Source organism: Chiloscyllium plagiosum, chromosome 28, assembly GCF_004010195.1.
Source record: "Chiloscyllium plagiosum isolate BGI_BamShark_2017 chromosome 28, ASM401019v2, whole genome shotgun sequence".
NCBI lineage: Eukaryota > Metazoa > Chordata > Chondrichthyes > Orectolobiformes > Hemiscylliidae > Chiloscyllium > Chiloscyllium plagiosum.
This window is the reverse complement of record NC_057737.1, coordinates 49,351,558-49,378,174: the sequence shown is the minus strand read 5'-3', so window position 1 is coordinate 49,378,174 and position 26,617 is coordinate 49,351,558. Positions and strand designations below refer to the sequence as shown.

Sequence of the window (26,617 nt, the reverse complement as noted above, 5' to 3'; positions counted from 1 at the left end):
CAAACAGACTCTTCCGAAACCATCTCTGAAATTGACCTACCCCAAAGAAATCATCCCTCCAAACCTCCACCAAAATCACATCTTCCCCTGCCTCTCCCAACAAAGCTACACCCCAAAATGATTTCTTCCTGGAAACCACATCCTTCCCCAAAAGCAACCCTAAACTGAAATGCCCCTCCCCGAAATCTCCCCCCAAACCGACCTCTAGTTACCTACTTTTTCCTCCATCCTATTTTGACTAGTGGTGTCATATTAGCAGTTTTCCATTTGTCTTGTACTTCTCCAGAATACAAAGTTTTGAAAAATTACAACTCTGAAATGGCAAACTGAGCGCTGGCCTTCGGACTGACCCCACCCCTGCCCCTGTAGACCTACACACCCACCCTGACTGCCCCCACTCTCGCAGGATTGTGGGATGCCAACATCACATTGAGTGGCACATGTGGCAAATTACACCGCCGTTGTAATCTGTATCTTCAGCCTCTGAGGAAAGGAATGAATGAAACTTTATCAGACGTGTTTGCTTTTCAGTGAGATATTAAAACCAAACTTTAGCCAGGTGAACATAACGGCTCCCTGACAGACTAATGAAGGAAAGTTGGAATTTTGTCTCAATGAGTCTGTTCAATATTTGGTTCCTAACTAATACCAATGAAATGAGAAATAAAACCCTAAAATTTTGGAACTCCTCAGCAGGTCAGACAGTATCTGTGGTAATAGAAAAATACAACGACGAAACAAGATTGCTTAATTTCCTCACTGCTGTTTATGTGGAAATAGGTTCCAAATTTGCCTACAAACTAATAGTGATTAAGCTTCAAACTTAATTGGTTGCAAAGTGTTGAGAAACGTATAAGTCAGTGCCAGTTTGACCTGTTTCTGGTGTTCCAAGTGCTGGAGGATGGCAATTGCACACTATATATTTTTCTGGAACATTGATGTGGATGAGTCGGTGTTGGACAAAGTTAAAAATCACACAACACCAGGTTATAGTTCAACAGGTTTGTTTGGGAACACTGCTCCTTCATTAGGTGGTTGTAGAGCATAAGACCATAAGACACAGAATTTACAAGAAAAGATTTCAATGTCATGCAACTGAAATGATATATTGAACAAATCCAGATTGTTGTTAAGACTTTCATCTTTTAGAATGGTTTGCAGGTTTAGATTCATTAATCTGTAAATCCCAGAATTTCTTTTAAGTACTTTTCAGCTCTTCCAGTACAGTTACAACATTGGCATCTACCTGACAATGTGGAAAATTGCCCAGGTTTGTCCTGTGCACAAAAAGCAGGACAAATCCAAACCGGCCAGTTACCCCCCAATCAGCTGACTCTCCATCATCAGTAAAGTGATGGAATGGGTTGTCAACAGTGCTATCAAGTAGCACCTGCTCATTGACGCCAGTTTGGATTTTGCCAGGGTCACCAAGCTCCTGATCTCATTACAGTCTTCGTTCAAACATGGACAAAAGAGCTTATTTCCAGAGGTGAGGTGACAGTGACAGCCCTTGACATCAAGGCTGCATTTGACCAAGTATGGCATCAAGGAGCTCTGGCAAAACTGAAATCAGTGGTATCGGGGGCAACCAGACAAACTGCATTTTGGGAAAGCAAATCTTAGCAGGACCTATACACTTAATGGTATTGACCTAGGGAGTGTTGCTGAACAAAGAGACCTTGGAGTGCAGGTTCATAGCTCCTTGAAAGTGGAGTCGCAGGTAGATAGGATAGTGAAGAAGGCGTTTGGTATGCTTTCCTTTATTGGTCAGTGTGTATTGAGTACAGGAGTTGGGAGGTCATGTTGCGGCTGTACAAGACATTGGTTCGGCCACTGTTGGAATATTGTGTGCAATTCTGTTCTCCTTCCTATCGGAAAGATGTTGTGGAACTTGAAAGGGTTCAGTAAAGGTTTACAAGGATGTTGCCAGGGTTGGAGGATTTGCGCTATAGGGAGAGGCTGAACAGGCTGGGGCTGTTTTCCCTGGAGCGTCAGAGGCTGAGGGGTGACCTTCTATAGGTTTATAAAATCATGAGGGGCATGGATAGGATAAATAGACAATGTCTTTTCCCTGGGTAGGGGAGTCCAGAACTAGGGGGCATAGGTTTAGTGTGAGAGGGGAAAGATATAAAAGAGACCGAAGGGGCAGCTTTTTCACACAGGGTGGTACGTGTATAGAATGAGCTGCCAGAGGAAGTGGTGGAGGCTGTTACAATTGCAACATTTAAGACATCTGGATGGGTATATGGACCGGGTGCTAGCAAGTGGGACTAGATTGGGTTGGGATATCTGGTCGACTTGGATGAGTTGGACCGAAGAGTCTGTTTCTGTGTTGTACATTTCTATGACTCTATGACATGCATTTCCATCAAGGACGGGCACCTCAGTACCTCACTCTACCTCAAATCCACGGATAACCTCACAATGCTACACTTCTCTAACTTCCACCCTAAACATATTAAAACAGCCAACTCGTACAGAGAAGCCCTATGCACACGCAGGATCTGCTCAGATGAGGAGGAACATGACGGACACTTGAAGGTGCTTAAGGATGCCCTCATGAGAACAGGGTACAATGCTTAACCCATCGATTGCCAGTTCCAACGTGTCACAGCAAGAAACCATAATGACCTTCTCAGGAGACAGTCACGGGTTTCATTGTCCAGTTCTTCCCGGAAGCCAAAAAAACTACGCCATGTTCTTTGCAGCCTGCAACACATTATCAATGTGGAAGAGCATCTCACCCAGACCTTCCACATGCCTCCACTTCTCACCTTTTAAACAAACCTTAAACAGACGATTGTTCGCAGCAAACCGCCCAGCCTTCAGGACAACATTGACCACAATATGGTACAACCCTGTCATGGCAACTACTGCAATACATGTCAAGAGTGTTCTCACAAATACCACTATTACCCGTGGGGCACTACCTACCATGTACACGGCAAGTACTCATGTGCCTCCGCCAACTTTGTCTACCTCATACTCTGCAGGCAAGGATGCCCTGAGGCATGGTACATTGGCGAGACTGAGCAGATGCACCGACAATGGATGAATGGACACCATGCAACAATCACCAGGCAGGGGTATTCCCTCCCAGACTGGGAACACTTCAACGATCAGGGACATTTGGCCTTGGATCTTTTGGGTGACTGACCATCTTCCACTGTGGACGTCTGGATAGGCTACAACGCAAAGTGGCCAAGCAGAGGCTGATAGCCAAGTTCGGTATCCATGGGGATGTCCTCAACCGGGACCTTGGGTTCATGTCACACTACAGGTGACCCCACTACACTTCGCACGCTCTCATATATCTATGGGGTGAATTTGCATTTGGTGAATTATATTTGCAGATGAATTTGTGAATTATTTTGCTCAAAAACATCTTGTAAACCGCATTTTGGAAATAGAACCAGTCAGACTCAAAACTGGGATACAGACAGATTAACCTCATACCTTTAAGGCATTGTCTGAGCTGAGGTGTCACCTTTTGTTATAAAACCTTAAGTTATCTTGAGAAGGTTACTTAAAAGGAGTTCTGGTGCGAATTAATGATGCGAAACCTGCAACCCATTTTAAAAGACTTGACAACAATCCAGGTTTTGGATTAGTGGTGCTGGAAGAGCACAGCAGTTCAGGCAAAATCCGAGGACAGGCAAAATCGACATTTCGGGCAAAAGCCCTTCATCAGGAATAAAGCTTTATTCCTGATGAAGGGCTTTTGCCCAAAACGTCGATTTTGCCTGTCCTCGGTTGCTGCCTGAACTGCTGTGCTCTTCCAGCACCACTGATCCAGAATCTGGTTTCCAGCATCTGCAGTCATTGTTTTTACCTCAACAATCCAGGTTTGTTCAGTATATTGTTTCAGTTGCATGACACTAATATTTTGCTATAAATTCTCTGTTTTATGGTGTAATGCTCCACAATCACCTGATGAAGGAGCAGCACTCCGAAAGCTAGTGCTTCCAAATAAACCTGTTGGACTATAACCTGATGTTGTGTGATTTTTAACTACATTTCAATGAGACCTTGAAGGCAACTGAATTTACCCTCAACATCTTCCTTTCTGAAATAATATCATTTCATGATACATAGTGTGCTGTTTGCGTAAAGTCAAGTAGACTTTGAGATTGTTTGCAACCTAACTCCTGAGATGGCATTGCTTGACTTCCATTATTAAATTAAGAGTGGCACTACCATTGCAACTAAAACATCATCCACTCAACACAAGCCTCCCCTAAACTTAGGGGCAGCTGGTAAATGATTGGATGGAGAACCTCCTATGAGGTTCTGAGGTATGCAGTTCTGAGGAAAGACCGTGATTGGGGTGAGGCTGTACAAATAAGTAATTCACTTTAGTGCATTATGGTTAAACACTATTTAATAAAAGTACCTTGTCTCGTGTTAAAATAAGAACTCGGAGCAGTAGTGGTTCGTTCAGCTTCTTATTCCTGCTCAGCTATTTAGTACGATCATGGCTGATCTCATCTTGGCCTCAACTCCACTTTCTTGCCTGCTCCCCAAAACACTTCAACCTGTTCCTAATTTAAGATGTATCTATCTCCTCCTCAAATTTACTTAATGTCCTGGCATCCACTTTGTTCTGGGGTAGTGATTTCCATAAATCAATGATCCTTTTGATTTCTCCTAATCTATGTTAGAACATAGAACAATACAGCACAGAACAGGCCCTTCGGCCCACGATGTTGTGTCGAACATTTGTCCTAGCTTAAGCACCTATCCATGTACCTATCCAATTGCTGCTTGGAGGTCAACAATGATTCTGACTTTGCCTCTCCCACAGGCAGCGCATTCCATGCCCCCACCACTCTCTGGGTAAAGAATCTACCCCTGACATCCCCCCCCCATACCTTCCACCCTTCACCTTAAATTTATGTCCCCTTGTAACACTCTGAAACTGCTACCCCTTATTCTGAGACAATTGCCTTTCATTCTAGATTGTGCCACATGAGGAAACATCCTCTCTGAGTACTTTGTCAATCCCCTTTTGCATTTCATATACCTCCATTAGAACTCATCTTATTTGACACATAGTGTGTCAAAGTTTAGAGCTGACACTAAGATGAGTGGTAGAGCAAAGTGTGCAGAGGATTGTGAAACTTTGCAAAGGGGCGTAGATACTTTGAGTGGGCAAAAGTCTTGCAGTTGGAATACAATGTTAATAAATGGGAAGTCATCCATTTTGATAGGAATAACAGTAAAAAGGACTACTACTTGATTGGTAAAATGTTGCAGCTTGCTGCTGTGCAGAGGGATCTGGGTGTCCCTGTGCTCGAATCGCAGTAGGTTGCTCTGTAGGTACATCAAGTATTTAAGAAGGCAAATAGAATTTTGTCCTTCATTGCTAAAGGGATTGAGTTTAAAAGCAGAGAGGTTGTGTTGCAGCTGTACAGCGTGCTGGTGAGGCCACACCTGGAGTACTGCATGCAGTTTTGGTCGTCTTAGTTGAGAAAGGATGTACTGGCACTAGAGGGGGGTGCAGAGGAGGTTCACTAGATTGATTCCAGAGTTGAAGGAGTTGGCTTATGAGGAGAGACTGAGTAGACTGGGATTATATTCATTGGAATTCAGAAGAATGAGGTGGGGTGGGGGGGGGAAATCTTATAAAATTATGAAGGGAATAGTTAAGGTAGAAGTAGAGAGGATGTTTCCATTGGCAGGTGAAACTAGGACAAGAAGGCATAGCCTCAAAATTAGGAGCAGATTTAGGACTGAATTGAGAAAGAACTTCTTCACTCAGAGGGTTGTGACTGTGAAATTCTCTGCCCAATGAAATAGTTAACGATACTTCAGTAAATGTTTTTAAAGCCAAGATAATTCCTTTATTGTTTTAAAAAAAAAGCTAAGGGTTACGGCGAGAGGGTGGATAAGTGGAGCTGAGTCCATGAAAAGATCAGCCAAGATCTTATTGAATGGCAGAGCAGGCTCGCTCCTACTCCTACTCCTAGATCTTATGTTTATTCTTCTGAACTCCACATAGGCATTGCTTAAATTGCTCAGTCTTTCTTCATCTTTGGAATCAATCCTATGAATCTCTTTTGAACTGCTTCCAATGCAACTACATCCCTCCTCAAGTAAGGGAAATAAGTATGCAGTTCTCATGCAGTTGCCTCATGCAGTTGCAGTAACACTTAAGTTTACCTGTCTTACATTTAAAATTTTGTTAAGCAAATGTATTAAGGGATGTAAAGACAGGCCTCGGGTTCGCCATGATTTTATTGAATGTTAGAACAGGCTGGCGAGGTTGAGTAGCTAACTCGTGTACCTATCGATGTTCATGCTCTTTAGCAATAAATGGCAAAATTCCATTGTCTTCCCTCTTACCTGTGGTACGTGCTAACTAGCTTTCTGTAATTAATGCATGAGGGCACCTAAATTCATCTGCACTGAAGTACTTTGAGGTTATTCCCAATTTAGATAATTGTTTGTCTTTCTATTCCTCTGACCAAATATGATTTGGAGATGCCAGTGTTGGACTGGGGTGTACAAAGTTACAAATCACACAACACCAGGATATAGTCCAACAGGTTTAATCAAAAGCACTAGCTTTCGCAGAGCTGTTCCTGCACCACCTGATGAAGGAGCGGCGCTCCTAGTGCTTCCAATTAAACCTGTTGGACTATAACCTGGTGTTGTGTGATTTGTAACTCTGACCAAATAGATAACATTACGCTTGCCCATGTTAAACTTCATCTGCCAAACTTTGGCCCATTCATCGAACCTATCCAAATCCACTTGTAAATTTCTTATTTCTTCATTGTAACATTTCCACCTATTTTAGTGTCATTTGCAAGTTTCGCGATAATGCTTTCTACCCCTGCACCAATTCATTAACGTAGATTGTAAATAGTTAGGGTTTGACCATGTGGCACCACACTAAGTACATGTTGCCAACCTCAAAGGTCAATTTATCCTGAGTATGTACATAATGTAATGGTCATGTCACACAGCCACTAATCCAGAACCCCAGATTGGACATGTGTTCATTAAAACAAAATTGGAAAATAAATGTAACCATTATAGTTTGTGTTAAAAACACATCTGGCTCATGAATCACATTTAGGGAAGGAAACTTTACTTTGTCTGGCCTATATGTGACCCTAGATGCTTCCTGTGATAATGTGGTTGACTTTTAACTCAACTTTGGAAAATTGGCATGTGCAAACAATGCTGGTCTCATTGGTGACTTCTAAAATCCATGGACATAAAAAACAAAAAGTTTTTATGGTAAACATGTGAATATTTCTTTTAAATGTCTTGATGAGATGATTTCAGTACAATGTGTTTGAGTACTCCTTTCTTAGGATCTGGATTCCAATCTATACCGATAGGATGAAGGACTGCTCAAACTGTCGTGAGGGTTTTGAGAGAGATCAGTTTAAAAGTCTTAGCCAGGCATAAAGCCCAAATGATGGGACAACTCGCTAAACTTGACTCATACTATGATGTTTTTAATTCAAGGTGAGACAGGTTCTGGGAAGACGACACAGATTCCACAGTATCTGTATGAAGCTAGCATCGGGCGACAGGGTATCATTGGCATCACGCAGCCCCGACGTGTGGCAGCAATATCACTTGCAGCTAGAGTTTCAGAAGAAAAGAAAACCGAGTTAGGCACATTGGTAAGATTTCGTTTTATTGCTTTTCAAAGTGTCATTATGAGTGGCAAGGCCACCATTTGTTGCACGTTCCTGGTTGCTGTTGATGTGGAACTTCTAAGGACAAAAGAAACAGGAGCAAGAGTAGGACTTTCAGCCCATTGAGCTTGCCCCACCATTCTAGATCATGGTTGATCATCTCATCAATATCATTGTTGTAGTTGAAAAGTTTGATGCTGGAAAAGCACAGCAGGTCAGGCAGTATCGAGGAGCAGGAGAATCAACGTTTCGAGCAGAAGTCCTTCCTCAGGGATGTGGGAGGTGAAGTTTAGAATGTTTGTTTAGATTAGATTCCCTACACTATCAATCAGGCCATTTGGCCCAACAAATCCTTACTAACCCTCCGAAGATTAACCCACCCAGACCCATTCCCTTATATTTACTCCTGTCTAAGGCACCTAAAACCATGGGCAATTTAGCATGGCCAATTCACCTGACCAGCACATCTTTAGATTGTGGGAGGAAACTGGAGCACCTAGAGGAAACCCATGCAAATACAGAATATGCAAACTCCACACAGATAGTTGCCTAAGGTGGGAATCGAACTTGCGTCCCTGGTGCTAACCAAGGGAGCTGAGAGATAAATAGGCGGGTGGGGGTGGGGGTGGGGTTGGGGGGAAGGTATCTGGGAAGGTGATAGGTCAGAGGGGAGGGTGGAGCGGATAGGTGGGAAGGAAGATGAACAGGTAGGACAGTTCAAGAGGGTTGAATCTGGGATGAGGCTGGGGGAGGGGAGATAAGGAAACTGGTGAAATTGACGTTGATGCCATGTGGTTGGGGAGTCCCAAGGCAGAAGATGAAGTGTTCTTCCTCCAGGCGTGGAGTGGTTTGGATTTAGCAGGTGGAGGAGGCCCAAGATTTCCATGTCTTTGGCGGATGGGGAGGAGGAGTTGAAGTGATCAGCCACAGGGTGGTGAGGTTGTTTGGTGCATGTGTCCCAGAGATATTCCCTGAAACGTTCCGTGTGTTTGCGTCCTGTCTCCCCAATATGAAGAGACCACACCAAGAGCAACAGACACAGTAGATGAGGTGTTTGAATTTGCAGAAGAATCTTTGTCAGGTGTGGAAGGATCCTTTGGGGCCTTGGACAGAGGAGAGAGGGGAGGTTTTACACCTCTTGTGGCAACGGAAGGTGACTGGAGTGGAGGGTGGGTTGGTGGGGGGCATGGACCGAACAAGGGAGTCGCAGTTTCCTACCAGTGAATTGTAGGGTTGTTCAAAGTTGATAGGGTTGTTAAGAAGGCACATGGTGTTTTGGCTTTCATTAGTAGGGGGAATTGAATTTAAGAGTTGCAAGGTTTAGCTGCAACTTTATGAAACCCTGGTTAGACCACACTTGGAATATTGTGTCCAGTTCTGGTTGCCTCATTATAGGAAGGAGAGAGTGCAGAGGAAATTTACCAGGATGTTGCCTGGATTGGAGGGCTTGTCTTATGAAGAGAGGTTGAGTGAGTTAGGGCCTTTCACACTGGAGAGAAGAAGGAAGAGATGTGTCTTGATAGAGGTGTACAAGATAATGAGAGGCATAGATAGAGCAGATAGCCAGAGACTTTTCCCCAAGGCAGAAATGGCTGTCACAAGGGGTCATAATTTTAAGATGATTGGAGGAAGGTAGAGAGGAGATCGAACAGAACATAGAATGTTACAGCGCAGTACAGGCCCTTTCGCCCTTGATGTTGCGCCAACCTGTGAAATTAATCTGATGCCCATCTAACCTATACCATTCCATTATTATCCATATGTATGTCCAATGCCCGTTTAAATGCTCTTAACGTCGGCAAGTCTACTTCTGTTGCAGGCAGGCAACTTCACGCCCCTACTACTCTCTGAATAAAGAAACTATCTCTGATATCTGTCCTAAATCTATGTCCCCTCGCATTAGCCTTCACCATCCAAGGAAAAAGGCTCTCACTGTCCACCCTATCTAACCCTCTGATTAACTTATGTCTCAATTAAGTCACCTCTCAACCTTATCGCCAACGAAAACAGCCTCAGTTCCCTCAGCCTTTTCTCGGAAGGGTTTCCTTCCATACCAGGCAACATCTTAGTAAATCTCCTCTGAACCCTTTCCAAAGCTTCTACATCATTCCTACAATGCGGTGACCAGAACTGCATGCAATAATCCAGGTGCAGCCTTACCAGTGTCTTGTACAGCTGAAGCATAACCTTGTGGCTCCTATCCGCCAGCAACTTCTCATGTCCCCTCTTAGCCCTCTCTTTCAATCTTTACTGGCTAACTTATAACTCTCAAGCCCCCTAACTGAGCCTTCACACCTCACATAAGCCGCCTTCTTCCTCTTGACAAGAGCTTCAACATCTTTAGTAAACCATGGCTCCCTTTCATGAAAACTACCTCCCTGCCTGATAGTTATATACTTATCAAGGTCCTGAGTAGCTGTTCCTTGAATAAGCTCCACATTTCATGTACATCCATCTTCTGCAGTTTCCTTATCCATCCTATACATCCTAGATCTTGCCTAATCGCATCATAATTGCCTTTCCCCCAGTTGTACCTCTTTCTCTGCAGTATATACCTATCCCTGCCCATTGCGACCGTAAACATAACGGAATTGTGGTCACTATCGCCGACGTGCTCACCTACCACATCCCTGGAACAATTTGGAGGCCTATAGAAAACTCCCAACACAGTGACCTCCTTTCCTGTTTCTAAGCTCAGTCCAAACTACCCCAGTGGATGAATCCTCGAGTGTTCTCTCAGCTGCTCTAACACTACCCTTGATTAACAATACAACATTCCTCCACCACCACCACCCCTTTTACCATGTTCTCTGTTCTTGCTGAAACATCTAAATCCCGGAATCTGCAATAACCATCCCTGTCCCTCTTCTAGCCATGTCTCTGAAATGGCCACAACATTGAAATCCCAGGTACCCACCCATGCTGCAAGTTCACCCACCTTATTCCGGATGCTCCTGGCATTGAAGTACACACATTTCAAACCAACAAACCATTTCAAACGAAAGTCAACACACCTTACATCGCCTTAGCAACCCCATCAACTTTGGTGGCAACTTTAAGCGATCTTTGGATGTGGACCCAGTGATCCCTCTGACCCTCCACACTGCCAAGAATCCTGCCTTTAACCCTGTCATCTGAATTCAAATTCGACCTTCCAAAATGAATCACTTTACACTTTTCCATGTTGAACTTCATCTGCCACTTCTTAGCCCAGCTGTGCATCCTGTCAATGTCCTGTTGCAATCTACAACAGCTCTCCACACTATCCACTACTCCACCAACCTTCATGTCATCGGCAAACTTACTAACCCACCCTTCCACTTCTCATCCAAGTTATTTTTATAAAAATCACGAAGAGCAGTGGTCACAGAACAGATCCCTGCGGATCACCACTGGTCACCAAGCTCAAGGCTGAATACTTTTGTCTGCTACCACCCTCTGTCTTCTGTGGGCTGGCCAATTCTGTATCCACACAGCTAAATTTCTCTGTATTCCATATCTCCTTGCATCTGAATGAGCCTACCACAGGGAACCTTATCAAACGTCTTGCTAAAATCCATGTATACCCCATTCACTGCTTTTCTTCATCAATATGTTTCGTCACATAGAAGATTAGATTCGCTACAGTGTAGAAACAGGCCCTTCGGTCCAACAAGTCCACACCGATCCTCTGAAGAGTAACCCACACAGACCCACTTCCCTCTGACTAATGCACTAAACACTATAGGCAATTTAGCATGGCCAGTTCACCTGACCAGCACATCTTTGGACTGTGGGAGGAAACGGGAACACCCAGAGGAAACCCATGCAGACACGGGGAGAATGTGCAAACTCCACACAGACAGTCAGCCGAGGCTGGAATCTAACCTGGGACCTTGGTGCTTTGAGGCAGCAGTGCTAACCACTGAGCCACTGTGCCGCCCCAAATAATTCAGTAAGCCTTGTAAGGCATGATCTGCGCCTCTCAATGGTTTTCCAAATAATCATAAATCCTACCCCTCAGAATCCTTTCCAATAATTTACCCACCACCAACTGATTAGTTTGTAATTCTCAGGGTTTTCCCTATTCCCTGTCTTGAACATTTGTCATTCTCCAATCATCTCAAACTATTCCAGTGGACAGTGAGGATGCAAAAATCATTGCCAAAGGCGCAACAATCTCTTCCCTCACTACATCTAGTAACCTTGGGTATATCCTGTCTGGCCCAGGAATCTTATCTATCCTCGTGTTTTTCAAAATTTCCAGCACATTCTCCTTCTGAACATCAACATGTTTGAGTGTATCAGCTTGTTTCACACTGTCCTCACAAATGACAAGGTCTCTCTCTCTCTCTCTCTCACTCGTGAATACTGAAGCAAAGTATTCATTAAGGACGTCCCCTACCTCGTCCGACTCCATAGAATCCTTACAATGTGGAAACAGACCATTTGGCTCAACAAGTCCACACCAACCTTCTGAAGAGTACCCACCCAGACCCATTCTCCTACCCTATATATCCCATGAGTAATGCACCTAACCTACATATCCCTGAATACTACAGGCAATGCAGGCACTTAAACTGCATATCTTTGGACTGTGCGAGGAAACTGGAGCACCCGGAGGAAACCCATGCAGACACTGGGAGAAACTCCACGCAGATAGTCTGCCCAAGGCTGGAATTGAACCTGAGAACATAGTGCTGTGAGGCAACAGTGCTAACCATTGTGCCATGGTGCTGCTCTCCAGGCACAAGTTCCCTCCACTATTACTGATAGGCCCCACCCTCACTCCGGCCATCCTCTTGTTCTTCACATAAGTGTAGAACATATCCTTGAATGTTATGATATTTCATACTATATTTATTAGCATGGGAAGAATGTACTGGATAGAAACAAGTCAATCAGTCAAAAAGATCATTGCTTGCGGTTACGCTTCACACCGGTCTCCTTCCGCTAAGATAAAAATAAAGGTAGGGTATTTAAAATGTTGGCAGTCCCCAGAATTGAAATATCACCCCCTGGTTTGGACCAGGTGTATCTGGTTGCCGAGATAAGAAAATTGTCAAGGCTTTGGCCACACAATCTTTCAGCCCTCCTTGAAATACAAGTTGATACCAGAAAATGAGAATTGCAAACATCAAGCCCATTAAAGGGGAATGTGAAACACCCAGAGTCTCCCACTGCTGGTCTTCCACATGCAGGACTTTGTCAAAAGCCTGGAGTCCACACGTGGACTGCATCAAAAGCATTGCCCCCATCTGATCACCTGTCTGAAAAATCGAATCAAGTTCGTCAGACATAACCTCCCTTAACAAAACCCCTCCTTTATTTTTATCTTACTGGGCGGCATAGTGACTCAGTGGTTAGCACTGCAGCCTCACAACACCGGAGACCCGGGTTCGATTCCCACCCTGGGTGACTGTTTGTGTGGAGGTTGCACATTCTCCCTGTGTCTGCATGGGTTTCCTCCAAGTGCTCCGGTTTCCTCCTACAATCCAAAAACGTGCAGGTTAGGTGAATTGGCCATGCTAAATTGCCCATAGTGTTAGGTTCATGAGTCAGGGGTAAATGGGTCTGGGTGGGTTGCTCTTTGGAGGGTCGGTGTGGACTTGTTGGGCCGAAGGGCCTGTTTCCACACTGGAGGGAATCTAATCTTAAAAACCATGCTGACTGTTCTTGATTAATCTCTGCCTCTCCAAATGCAGATTAATTGTCCCTCAGAATTGCTTCCAAAAACATCCCCACCACTGGGTAGACTGGCCAGCCCTGTCGTATCCTGGTTTATCTTGGATAACGGTACTACATTGGCTGTCCTCCAGTCCTCTGGCAACTCTTTTGTAGCTAGAGAGGAATTGAGCAAGTGCCTGTGCTATATCCCTCCCCCACCTTGTGTCACTCAATACCCTGGGATAAACTGGGAAAAGACTGGTTTTAATTCTACCAAGTATGATTTGGCCAGAGCAAACTGGGAGCTGTGGAACTGTGGTTAGTACTGCCTCACAACACCAAAGTCCTGGGTTCAATTCCACCCTCAGGCGACTGTTTGGAGTTTGCACATTTTCCCTGTGTCTGTCTGGGTTGCCTCTAGATGCTTTGGTTTCCTCCTGCAGTCTAAAGATGTGTAGGTCAGGTGGATTGACAAAGGTAAATTCCCTATAATGTCCAGGAAAGTACAGGCTAGGTGGATTCGCTGTGGGAAATGCAGGCTTACAGGGTTGGCATAGGGGTGGGTCTGGGTGAGGGTCTTATTTGGAGGGTCAGTTTGCACTCGATTAGATTACTTACAATGTGGAAACAGGCCTTTCGGCCCAACACCGTGGGCGGCACGGTGGCACAGTGGTTAGCACTGCTGCCTCACAGCACCTGAGACCCGGGTTCAATTCCCGCCTCAGGCGACCCACTGTGTGGAGTTTGCACGTTCTCCCCGTGTCTGCGTGGGTTTCCTCCGGGTGCTCCGGTTTCCTCCCACAGTCCAAAGATGTGCAGGTCAGGTGAATTGGCCATGCTAAATTGTCCATAGTGTTAGGTAAGGGGTAAATGTAGGGGTATGGGTGGGTTGCGCTTCGGCGGGTCGGTGTGGACTTGTTGGGCCGAAGGGCCTGTTTCCACACTGTAATGTAATCTAATCTAACAAGTCCACACTGATCCGCCGAAGTGCAGATCACCCAGACCCATTCCCCTACATTTACATATGCATGTGGAAACAGGCAATTTGGTCCACACTGTAAGGATTCAATGATTTTATATAGCCACTACGATTAATCAAGTTTTGAGCCTGCCAGACCTCTCAGAACTTCATTTGTCGATGCTAACTTTAAGTATATCGCAGACCTGATTTCTATCCCCATGTTATCCTCTTCACCAGTGAACATCAACACACAGTATTCCTTTACAACCCTAACTACATCTTCTGGCTCCCTGTATATATTGCCACTGCAATCCTTATAAAGCCCTTGTTACCCTTTTTACTCTTAACGTATCTGTAAGACAACTTAGGATTTTCCGTCATTTTAGCTGTCATTATCCTTTCATATTGCCCAATCTTTTCAAGTTCTCAGTTGCACATTCTATACTCTGAGAGCTTTTGCTATTTTGACACCTCTGTACCTGCCATAAGCCTTCCCTTTTCTCTTAGTCCAATGCTGTATATCCCTTGATATCCAGGGTTCACAGGATTTGATGGTCCCCTTTATTGGAATATGTTGGCCCTATATTCTCCATATTTCATTCTTGATTGCATTCCACTATCCTGCGACAGATTTACCTGAAAGTAAATGTCCCAATTCACTCCAACCAAATCATACTTGGTATTATTAAAACCAGTCTTTCCCAGTTTAGAGCTTTGATTTCAGGCCCATTCTCATCGTTTTCCTCAACAATCTTAAATCTAACAGAGTTCTGATCGCTGTCTGCAAAATGCTCCCTCACTGATACTTCAACCACTTGTCTAATTCTCGCACGCTCTCTCTTTAAAAGATGTTTGGATAAGTACATGAATAGGAAAGGTTTGGAAGGATATGTGCCAGGAACAGGTCGGTGGGATTAGTTTAGTTTGGGATTATGTTCGACATGTATTGGTTGGACTAAAGGCTCTGTGAGTCTTATGTCTGCTCTTCTGCTTCTCTCAGATTGTTACGGGGCCTGCATTACACTCAGGAACGTGATTGTTTCTTTTAATTTTTAATTTCTACCCATATAGCTTCATTTGAGGAATCTTCCTCACTCCTGTTATAAATACTCTGATCAAAATTATGACATCACTCTTTTACTTTCTTCCCTGAAGAAAATATATGCTGGAACATTGAGCTAGGAGACAGTGAGGTCTGCAGAAGCTGGAGATTAGAGTTGAGAGTGTGTTGCTGGAAAAGCACAGCAGGTGAGGCAGCATCCGAGGAGCAGGAAAATCAATGTTTCGGGCTGGAGCCCTTCATCAGGAGTTAACAGAAATAACAGAAAGTGGTTGGAATATTGAGCTGTCAATCATCCCCATGTCTCGACCACATCTCAGCGTTAGCAATAACATTATTTGTTTTAATTTGTACTCTCAGCTCATCTACCTTGTTTGTCAGACTCTAGGCATTGAACAAAAAACACCATCTATCCATCCCAGACTCCATTGTGCCTTAACTGGCCAATAACAATTATGGCCTTCTGACTCATTTGCTATCTTTTCTAATTTTGGCTGTTCATCTTCCCTGAAGATCATTATCTCTGGCTCCCACAGTTCACCAAGTATGTTTAAACCCTCCCCAAGACAGCAGCAAACCTGCCCACAAGGATGTTGGTCCCATCTCAATTTAGGTGCAACCCTGTCTCTCTTGAACAGGTCCCAGCATGCTTAAAACTGATCCCAATATCCAAGAAATGTAAAGTCTGCCCTCTGCACTACCTCTGAAGCTGCACAGTCATCTAAACTAACCTGAACAAATAAAATGAAAGAACTACAAATGCCAGAAGTCAGAAACAAAAATAGAAATTGATGGAAAAACTCAGTAGATCTGGCAGCATGTGCAGAGAGAAATCGGTTAACGTTTTGGGCCCAGTGACCCTTGTTCAGAACTGTGGAATTGAATAGAGAATTCAATTCAGAATTGAATCCTCGAACACCATAGTCCTGTAGTTCTTCTTCCTCCCCTCTTGTGCAGCAGACTTGCCCAAGGTGCCATGACTCTGGATTAGCGGTGCAGATCAAGGTGCCATGACGTTGACTGCCACTGCTTTCCCCTGTGAAATCATCTCCCCCAGCCCTGTCAATAATAGTATATCTGTAGAAAAGGGATAACCAGTAGAGGATGCATACACTTCTAGTCAGCAGTGGTCACCCATGCCCCGTCTTGATGTTCAATCGGCACATGCAGCATGGCTACCTCACTGAACATGCTTTCCACAACTTTCTTAGCGTTGTGGATTCTACACAGTGAATTCACCCACAGCTTCAGCACCAATATGCAGTTCAGTAGTAACTGCAGCTGCACACACTTCCTCTACACATGTTCATCAAGGGCAACAAAAGCTTCCATGATTTGCCACGTAGCACAGGAGGAACATACCATGACTGTGAGCTCTACTGCCATGACTTCTTTTTAAGCATCCTGTCTGAACTGGTGCAAATGCCTGTCCTTCACATCAGAAGTATCCATGTCCATTTTGAACATGATACTTATCAACCAGGAGTTCTCACTGTTTTTGTTTTTAAGAAAGGCATCACAGGGCTCAATTTTCACCATGCTCTGTGTAAGAAGTTTCAGCTTTCATTTCAAATTTCTTGCATTTGCAGTTTTTAAAATTTCATCCTCTGCCTGTGTGCATTTTCCTTTCTGTCAGTTAGTTAATTGGATGACAACAGTAATGAGTAATTAGCACGTTCCTTTAATGTAGCAAAGCATCCTAAGCTTCACAGGAGCAATTAGGAAACAAAATTCAACCGCAAACCTCATAGGAAGAGATATTGGGAAGTGATTAATAAATAAGTACATTTTAAAATGAAGGGGAAGATGGAGAATTTAGGGATTGAATTTGAGAGCTTGGTGCTCAGGTAGCCAAAATCATGTCCATCAGATGGAATGATTAAACTAAGGTGTTGAGGAGGTCAGAGTTCGGAGTACACAGATCTTTGAGGGTTGTGGGGCTGAAGGTAGTTAAAGATAGGTAGGACTGATGCCATCATGAAGTGCTTTGAAACAAACACTGACATTTATTATTTATTTTTGATCTTTCTGATTGGCAGAACTAGTTTGTGCAACTCCTTTTCTCCAGTTTAGTGAAAGTACTTGGTTTTCTGTTCTAATTACAGATGTATGGCTGAACCCTGACCTTCTGTATTGTTTAAAGATGCTAACGTTTCTATCTACTTGTGGGATGTGGGCATCCCTGGCTTGGCCAGCATTTACTGCCCGTGCCTGGTTACCCTTAGGAAGATGCTAGTGATCTGATTTCTTCAGGAATCCTGAAGAAGGGCTTATGCCCGAAATGTCGATTCTCCTGCTCCTTTGATGCTGCCTGACCTGCTGTGCTTTTCCAGCAACACATCTTTCAGCTGTGAGTTATTCACTGCGATATTCCTGTCTCTGACATGCTCATGTAGCCGCTATATTTATATGGCATGTTCAGTTATGTTTCTGGTCAATTATACACCACAAGATGTTGATAGTGGGGAATTCAGTGATGTAACACCTTTGAAAATCAAAGGGCGCTGGTTAGATTCCTCCTATTGGGGGTGGTCTTTGCTTGACATTTGTGTGGCATGACTGTTACTTGCTATGTTTCAGCCCAAGCCTGGAAATTGTTCAGGTCTTGCTGCATTTCAATGTGGACTGCTTCAGTATCTGAGGAACTGAGAATACCACTAAACATTGTGCACTCATTGATGAACATCCCCACTTCTGACCTAATGTTGAAGGGAAGGTTGGACTTGATTGGTGTCACTAATATATCCTGGTTTCTTTCTGATCTACCCTATTTGCTGTTCGTGAATGTTTTCTTTGCATTTCATGTCTCAGATTGGATACACTGTCCGTTTTGAAGATCTCACCTCTGACAAGAGTAAAATCAAGTTCTTAACTGATGGGATGCTGCTTCGAGAGGCTATTGGTGACCCACTCCTTCGCAGGTACAGTGTGGTAATTCTGGATGAAGCCCATGAAAGGACTGTTCACACTGATGTTCTCTTTGGCATTGTGAAAGCTGCACAGAAAAAACGGAAGGAACTCAGCAAAATGCCGCTGAAAGTAAGAGTTTGGTTTGTCTTCTATCATGTGCAAATCTCTCAAACTGTACAGCATATCTTTGTTGCTGCCTAACCCCTACCTGGGGTTTCTGTTATACAGAGTGGTCCAGAACAGTTGGATGGCCATTTGGTCTAAAAAGCCTGCAGTCACTCTTAGAAGAGCACTCTAGTTAATTCCACCATGTCCAATTCTTCTATATTTTATTCCAAGTATTTATCCAGTTCCCTATGGAATCATATTATTGATTTTGCATCCACCAACTTATCAAGTAGTGTATTGTAAATTTTGATCTTTAATTCTGTAAAGATTTTCATCATGTTCTGCCTGGTACTTTTAATAATCACCTTGAACCTGTGCCCTCTTACTATCTTTCTTTTAGCCAGTGGAAATCATTTATTTTTTATTTAATTAATCTATACCTTCCATGGTTTAAAGCATCTCTGTCAAATCTCTTCTTGTCCATCTCTGCTCTAACAAGAGGAGAAAGTGAGGTCTGCAGATGCTGGAGATCAGAGATGATTTTTTATTTACTTAATCTATACCTTCCATGGTTTAAAGCATCTCTGTCAAATCTCTTCTTGTCCATCTCTGCTCTAACAAGACTCCATTCTCCACGTAACTATAATTACTTCATCCCTGGAGAATCAAATAGATTTAGTTGAATGAGTCATTCAAGTAAATAGATTTGATTCTTGTCCAGCTCCTTCCTAAAATTTAGTGCCAAGAATTGGACAAAATAGGGTTTAAGTGTTTAACGTCTTGGCTGCTAATTGTCGTGGAAATTAAATGGACTCGACTCAACTATTCGCAAGAGCAAAGAAAAGAGCTTTATTAATTTTTTTAACCTCTGCATTGCAGAGGGACCGCATGCACTTGGCAAATATGCCTTGTGCAAGGGCCCTGACCATAATTCAGAAACTCTCCTTATACCATTCTTATCATGGCCTCAAGGGCAAAGACTGGGAAAACTCAAGTTTTTTTTTCATTTCTTTGTTGTGGACATACTATTCTTTTGTTTTCCTAAGTTCAAATCTGAAATCGACTGCTCACAAGGCCAGTTTGAATGTTTATAAAGTTCCGCAGAGACAAGCTGTCCCTCGACTTCAGCAAAGTTGCAAAGTGTCAGAAAAGTTTTAAATTTAGTAAGGCATTGTCTTTCAGACTTCAGAGTAAATGGATTTCAGAGTAAATGCTAATTTTCCATTACACTAATACTGTGCTTTGATTCATTGAACGCAAGATTCCGTATGGTGTATTAACTCTGTTTGTTAGCCTGTCCTGCCCCCTGCAAAGATGTACGTACAGACACTGACCACTATGCGTTGAATTTATTTGTCATGTGTTTATTCACTTGGCCAGTCTGTGTCCTCTTGAAATCTGTTGCCATCCTCCTTATGGTTTCCTGCACTTGCAAGTTTTCTTTGAGTTGCACATTTTGAAACTGTTCCACCAAGTCCAGTTTATTATTGTTTCTCAAAGTCTGTGTTGTTCCTGGTCCTAAACCATGGATGTGTCCCATACATCTGAAAAACAGCCAATTTCCACATCTCTTGTCTACCCAGTAGTTAAGACTGTATCCACTTTAGAGGATCATAGTAGCCATTTCCACCACCTCCAGTGAGATGCTACCACCAGATACACATTCTCTCGCTCCCTTGTCAGCCTTCCGCAGGGACTATTCCCTCCGGAACACCCTGGTCTACTCTTCCTTCACTTCCAAAAACAATCCCCGCACCCCCTCCCCCGACAGCTTCATGGAACCTTCCCCTGTAGGCGGAGAAGGTGTAGTCTGTGTTCTTCCTCCCTTCTCAGTATCCAAGGGCCCAAACATCCCTTCCTGGTGAATAAGTGTTTTACCTGCACTTAACACAATCTAGTCTACTGCATTTGCTGCTCACAGTATGGTCTCCTCTGCACTGGGGAAACGAAGCATAGACTGGGTGACTGCTTCGCAGAACACCTACATTCTGTCCGCAAAAAAGACCCTGAGCTTTCAGTTGCCTGCTACTTCAACACACCACCATGTCCCCTGACCAACATCTCTGTCTCAGGCTTAGAACATAGAACAATACAGCACAGAACAGGCCCTTCGGCCCACGAGTAATTTTGAAACAAACTGTTTTACCTTAGCTGTAGTCTCCCGGGTTCGCCTTTACTCGGCCGCTGCTCCCACTCAAATCAAAGTGCTCCAGCAAAGCTCGGTGCAAGTTGGAAGAACAACACCTCATTTTCCAATTGGGAACCCTGCAGCCTTCTGGACTCCATACTGAGTTCAATAACTTTAGAACTTGAGCTCTCCCATGACATTACCCCAACCCCTACACATCCAGGCCTTGTTATCACATCGTCTCATACCACACACAACCCATTGTTAGCCACTAACAGCTGTTAATAGCTGTTCACCCTCTTAGCCAGATCATTATCCACTCTAACTGTTTTTTCTCTCCCTTTGGGCTCTATCCCCACCTATCGTTTACTCATTACCTCCACCACCAGCCCCACCCTATCTTCTGTATGTAAACTGACATTTCCTTAGCTACCACCAGTTCTGAGGAAGGTCCCTGAACCCGAAATGTTAACTCTGATTTCTTTCCATAGATGCTGCCAGAACTGCTGAGCTTTTCCATCAATTTCAATTTTTTTCTTTGTATCCACTTTGTACTGCCCATTTTCTTTTCCCTGTGGGCTTTAACATTATTAAGCTTGTTGTAATGATACTTTATCCAATACCTTCTGAAAGTTCATGTATACACATCAAGTGCTCTGCTTTAATCACTCTCATTTCATCAGAAAGCTGTCAATTCATTTTGTCAAGCATAATTTCTCCTGCACCCACCTCTACAGCAAGTATTGCTATTGCACTAAGATGGAGATCATCTATTCTGGTGTCTCTTTTGTACCCTTGCTTTCACTTGCTGAACAAGCCAAAACTTTCCTCAGTTGCAGTTCCAGACTCCTTTCTTTCTCCACTTTCACGTTCAAACTGGTAATTCATCCTTCCTCAAACAAATCCTAATTTTGCCTCTGTTGTTAAGAATTCCTGCTTATCTCCAATGTCCTTGCCCTCAGATTTGTCTCTTTCCTAATCCATAACCAGTTTTCATTCAAATCCACAGTGAAATTTCTCTCATCAGGTTTCTGCTCCTCTGCAGCACTACAACCTTTGTACTATCTTTTTTAACATCTCTGCATCATTCCTCCTCAGCTTGACCTTTCTCTTCACTTTATCACTATCACCATACCCTCCCAATTTTTTGCCTCCACTTGTTAAACCGTTTGTTTACTTCAGTGGTTCTGTGACCCATTGGGGTTCTGTGTTATAAACTGAAGCCCTCCTATTTTGAGAGTTGTGCCAAATGTTAAAGTTCTTTTTAAAGCACGCAAAATATCCCAATTTCCCTGACTTTCACACCAAGATTGATAAAAAGCACAGACTATATTTTATATGAGCAAGGATTATTGTTTATTTCAAGTAGTTAGACTATAACAACAGGGAAACAAATATTAACCATTGGCATATAAACTACAAATAGAAATGTGATCTCTTTATAAATACTTTGTCACACATACACACTAAAAAGATAGGGCAAATAGATTATTGGCAGAGTAGAAAAACTGCAATGTTAGTTCAATGGTCTTTGCTTCCCAGTCGAATGTTGAGAAGATCCTTTTTTATCAAGACAAGCGTGAGTTGTTTGGATGCCTCTCTGGATGCTTCCACTGTTTGTAAGAAGTACATTGTGGCTGTTTTGGCTTGAAAAATATTTTCGGCAATTCGGAAGTCAGAGCTCTGCTTGAAAGGTAACTGATTTTTTTCAGGTTTTAAACTGAGTTTTTGAGCGTAGAGAAAAGGCTGTACATCCAGGCTGTAAAAAACACTTCTTTTTCATCTCTATCTTTGTCCCTCTCTCTCTGATTTTTCTCCCCCTCTCTCGCTGTTTGTCCCCAACCTCCCCCACCTCCCCACCGTCTCTGCAACTTGTTCATAGCTCCAAGCTGCCGTGCCACTGATAACCAATGTTGACGAGATTTCGGTTCTTTGTAAGTGTCACTAATCCACAGACCAAAGATGTTTTATTCTTAACAAGAGCTGCATCAGTATATACCCTCGGCTCCATTGATATCTGCTTGTTCAAGCTGTTGTTTCCAATGCCTACCATGGGTATCTGGCTGTCTACTTTCAAAAATGCAATGCTCTTTCAAACACTGAAGTGAGAAAGAATGGTTTTAAAAAAACAGTTTGTGGTTTTCTTCAAATGCCATTGTGGGACTACCGTTCTTGTCAACTGTGTTGTATGCTGAACGTCTCGAGCAATTGCTCAACTTCCCATTCTGATATCCAAATATCTCGGTATTTGGATCCCTTTCTTGTCCTAATCTTTTTCCTGCCAGTTGGTGGCAACATATACACTAACAAATTAACTACCATATAACATGCCCATGACATCCAACTGTCAATCTTCTGTGCTACAGGATTGCTTTTTAAAAATATTTTTGGTGTTCGATAAGTGTTTATTTTCTCAGTGAATTGTACAAAATTACATGCACTCCACTGCACAAAAACAAGATCTAATTGGTTCGTGGCAAATAATTATTGTCATTGATCAGTTAGTGCTTATCCCTTGTTTTCACCTCTTCCCCAAGTGAAAAAAGCTTCTCCAACGAAATCCATCAAACCTCTTCATAATTGTTGCTATGTTCAATGCAGCTTGAATAACCATGCAGTGTGATGGAAGTGCTGCAAACCCATGCTGAAGCTTGTTCCATGATTTCATTTTCTCTCATTTGGATTGAGTTATGCTGGTTTTTTTTTGTTTTATATCTTATTCATGACCTTTTCATTTTAGTTCCTCCTTTGTCAAGGTAAAGGTTTCTTAGCAGGCAAAACAGTTTGAATGATTAATTCCTTCTTTTCTCCTTGAAAGGTACTTGTCATGTCTGCCACAATGGATGTTGATCTCTTCTCTCAGTACTTTGACAGAGCACCTGTTTTGTATCTGGAGGGGAGGCAGCATTCCATTCAGGTCTTCTACACAAAGGAATCCCAGAGTGACTATCTCCATGCTTCTTTAGTATCAATCTTTCAGATCCACCAGGTGAGTACCTTAGTGCCCAAATGGTTGATTTTCGTCTGAATTTTGAGTTTTCATTTGTGTATGATATTATTTATTATTATCTGCCATGTCCACCGCCTTTCCTTTAGCGATACATTCTATCATCTTGGGAGCCAATTAAATACTTTATTTTGAAATGTGGTTTTAGTATTGTCATCTTGGAGAACTCAGTTATTCTTTTCAAGTGCTGGTTTAAACTAACAAATCCAAGCCAGCTGTTCTTAATTAACCCCCATTGTTCTGGGTGACCTGTGAATCTGTGTGGCCAGAAGCTTATTCACGATCAGTGTTTTGACCAATTAGTCTGTCGTTCTCTGTTTTATTGTTTTATTTCCTTTTTTTTGCATTCACGGCATTATGTTGTCAACCCTGGCCAATCCTCTGACATCACTACCAAATCAACATTACATTTGGAAGATTATAGTCCAAGCCTTTGCTCTTTTTTTGAATGCACTTCATTGTAAACGTTGGAGCCCAAACATTTTCCACTTTGTGTTCCACCAGTTATTTTAATTTTCCTTCCTTTATCCATGTTTCTTTTTCGTAAACTGCTTTACCATCTCCTGTTGGTCTTCATTTTCAGCATTACAGTCTGTAAATAACATCACAACTCTGTTGTGACACAAAAGTCTACTACTGGATTATGGAAAATCTTTACTCAGCGAGTCGTGAGTTCATGGAATGCCCTGCCAGTAGCAGTGGTGGACTCTCCCTCTTTATGGGCATTTAAATGGGCATTGGATAGGCATATGGAGGATAGTGGGCTAGTGTAGGTTAGGTGGGCTTGGATCGGCGCAACATCGAGGGCCAAAGGGCCTGTACTGCGCTGTATTTTTCTATGTTCTATGTAAATACGTAATTAATTAAAAAACGTTAAGAATAGTAGAATAGGTGATGTGTCACAGCTGCAATCTGCGGGAGCTCCTAGAGGACAGTGTGATTCAGGACAAATAAATCTAAGCAAGGTATATAAAGCTCCTGAAGAAGGGCTTATGCCCAAAACGTCGATTCTCCTGTTCCCTGGATTGTGCCTGACCTGCTGCGCTTTTCCAGCAACACATTTTCAGCTCTGATCTCCAGCATCTGCAGACCTCACTTTCTCCTATATAAAGCTCGAGCAACTTCACCTTAGAATTTGAGCTGGATGCTGAATTACAATCACTGCAACCAATAAGAATCCCTACAGTGTGGAAGCAGGCCATTTGATCCATCAATACTCACCCAGAGCATCCCACCCACGCCTACTCAATCCTTGTAACCCTGCATCTCCCATGGCTAATCCACCTAACCTACAAATCCCTGGACACTATAAGCAATTTAGAATGGACAAACCACCTAAACTGCACATCTTTGGACTGAGAGGAAACGAGAGCACACAGACATGGGGAGAATGTGCAAACTCCACACAGACAATCGCCCAAGGGTAGAATTGAACTTAGGTCCTCGCTGTGAGGCATATAAGAAGGGATAGATTGTCCTAGAATGTGGTCACATTCATAAAGTGGGGTATTCTGATGTGGTCAAAGTTAAGGGTAACTAAGAGTATGGCAGGAAGGGGGACTCAGGGTAAGAGTGCTGGAGCCTCAGTTTTTTGCAATTATCCAACAGGTTTGAGGTTATTTCTGTTTGTTTAGATGAGATTGATGGCTGCAGGATTGACGACCTAACTGACTGTGACACTTTGGAACAGGAAGCTATGTAAACAAAGAAGAAAAGCAAAAGAAACATTTACTCCTTTGTGCCAGGATTGACATTCGTTCAAGGTTGGACAGGAACTTGGGAGTAGGAGGTGGAAGATCATATTGGTACCAAAGACTGAGGAAAGGAAATGACTAGCAAAGAAACACCAAATTGAAGAACAGGGCATCTAGGGTAATAATCTCTGGATTATTATATGTTATGATCCTAGCTGATGGTACTGCTTGACAAGTCAGATTGCAGAACAAAATCTTGATTGATAAGTTTTTTTTGTTTTAGTTAATTTGGTGACCATTAACTGAAATGTAATTACATGAGGCTGAAGAGTTTCTTTAACAGCAGCAGAAATCTACTGTGCACAAATACAAAAACAATAAAAAGCTATCTAAATATAGATTTGAATTTAAAAGATCCTAAAACACACACATGTATTCTTCCGTTTCCTGACTATTATATAAACTGAAATTCAGAGATGTTATATCTTTATAGAGTCACAGAGATGTACAGTACAGAATCAGGCCCTTCAGTCCAACTCATCCTTGCCAACCAGATAATCTAAATTAATCCAGTCCCATTTACCCATCCAGATGCCTTTTTAAAATGTTGTAATTGTACCAGCCTCCACGACTTCCTCGAACAGGTCACTCCATACATGCATCACTCTTTTCCGTGAAAAAGTTGCTCCTTAAGTCTCTTTTAAATCTTGCCCTCCTCACCCTAAACTTATGCCTTCTTGTTCTGGATTCCCCTAACCCAGTGAAAATATCATGTCTATCCATGCCCCTCATGTTTTTATCAACCTGCATAACGTCACCCCTTCAGCCTCCGACACTCCAGGAAAGACAGCCCCAGCCTGTTCAGCCTCTCCCTATAGCTCAAACCCTCCAACCCTGGCAACATCCTTGTAAATCTTTCCTAAACCCTTTCAAGTTTCACAACATTCTTCTGATAGCAGGCAGACCAGAATTGCACATAGCATTCCAAAAGCAGTCTAACCAATATCCTGTACAGCCGCAACATGACCTCCCAACCCCTATACTCCATGTTCTGACCAATAAAGGAAAGCATACTAAACACAAATTATAAAAAAAAAATTGATTCCACTGATATATCCCAGTTCTTTGCACTGAATTGAGAAGTTTACACGAATACTTACAAAACTGAGAGCTAGACTTTCTTGGCTTTTACTAAGAACATAGAACAATACAGCACAGAACAGGCCCTTCGGCCCACGATGTTGTGCCGAACATTTGTCCTAGCTTAAGCACCTATCCAATTGCCGCTTAAAGGTCAACAATAATTCTGACTCTGCCACTCCCACAGGCAGCGCATTCCATGCCCCCACCACACACTGTGTAAAGAACCTACCCCTGACATCTCCCCTATACCTTCCACCCTTCACCTTAAATTCATGTCCCCTTGTAACACTCTGTTGTACCCG

The 26,617-nt window shown here is 43.0% G+C and overlaps 1 protein-coding gene across 1 annotated transcript in view; it reads left to right on the top strand.

Moving 5' to 3' along the window:
* The window catches only part of dhx33 (DEAH (Asp-Glu-Ala-His) box polypeptide 33), a 90,431-nt gene that overhangs the window by 4,810 nt on the left and 59,004 nt on the right, over nt 1-26,617 (top strand). The window contains exons 2-4 of the mRNA XM_043718879.1: nt 7,483-7,643; nt 18,137-18,364; nt 23,290-23,460. Coding sequence (XP_043574814.1) covers nt 7,483-7,643; nt 18,137-18,364; nt 23,290-23,460 — 560 coding nt within the window. The remainder of the gene's footprint in view (nt 1-7,482; nt 7,644-18,136; nt 18,365-23,289; nt 23,461-26,617) is intronic.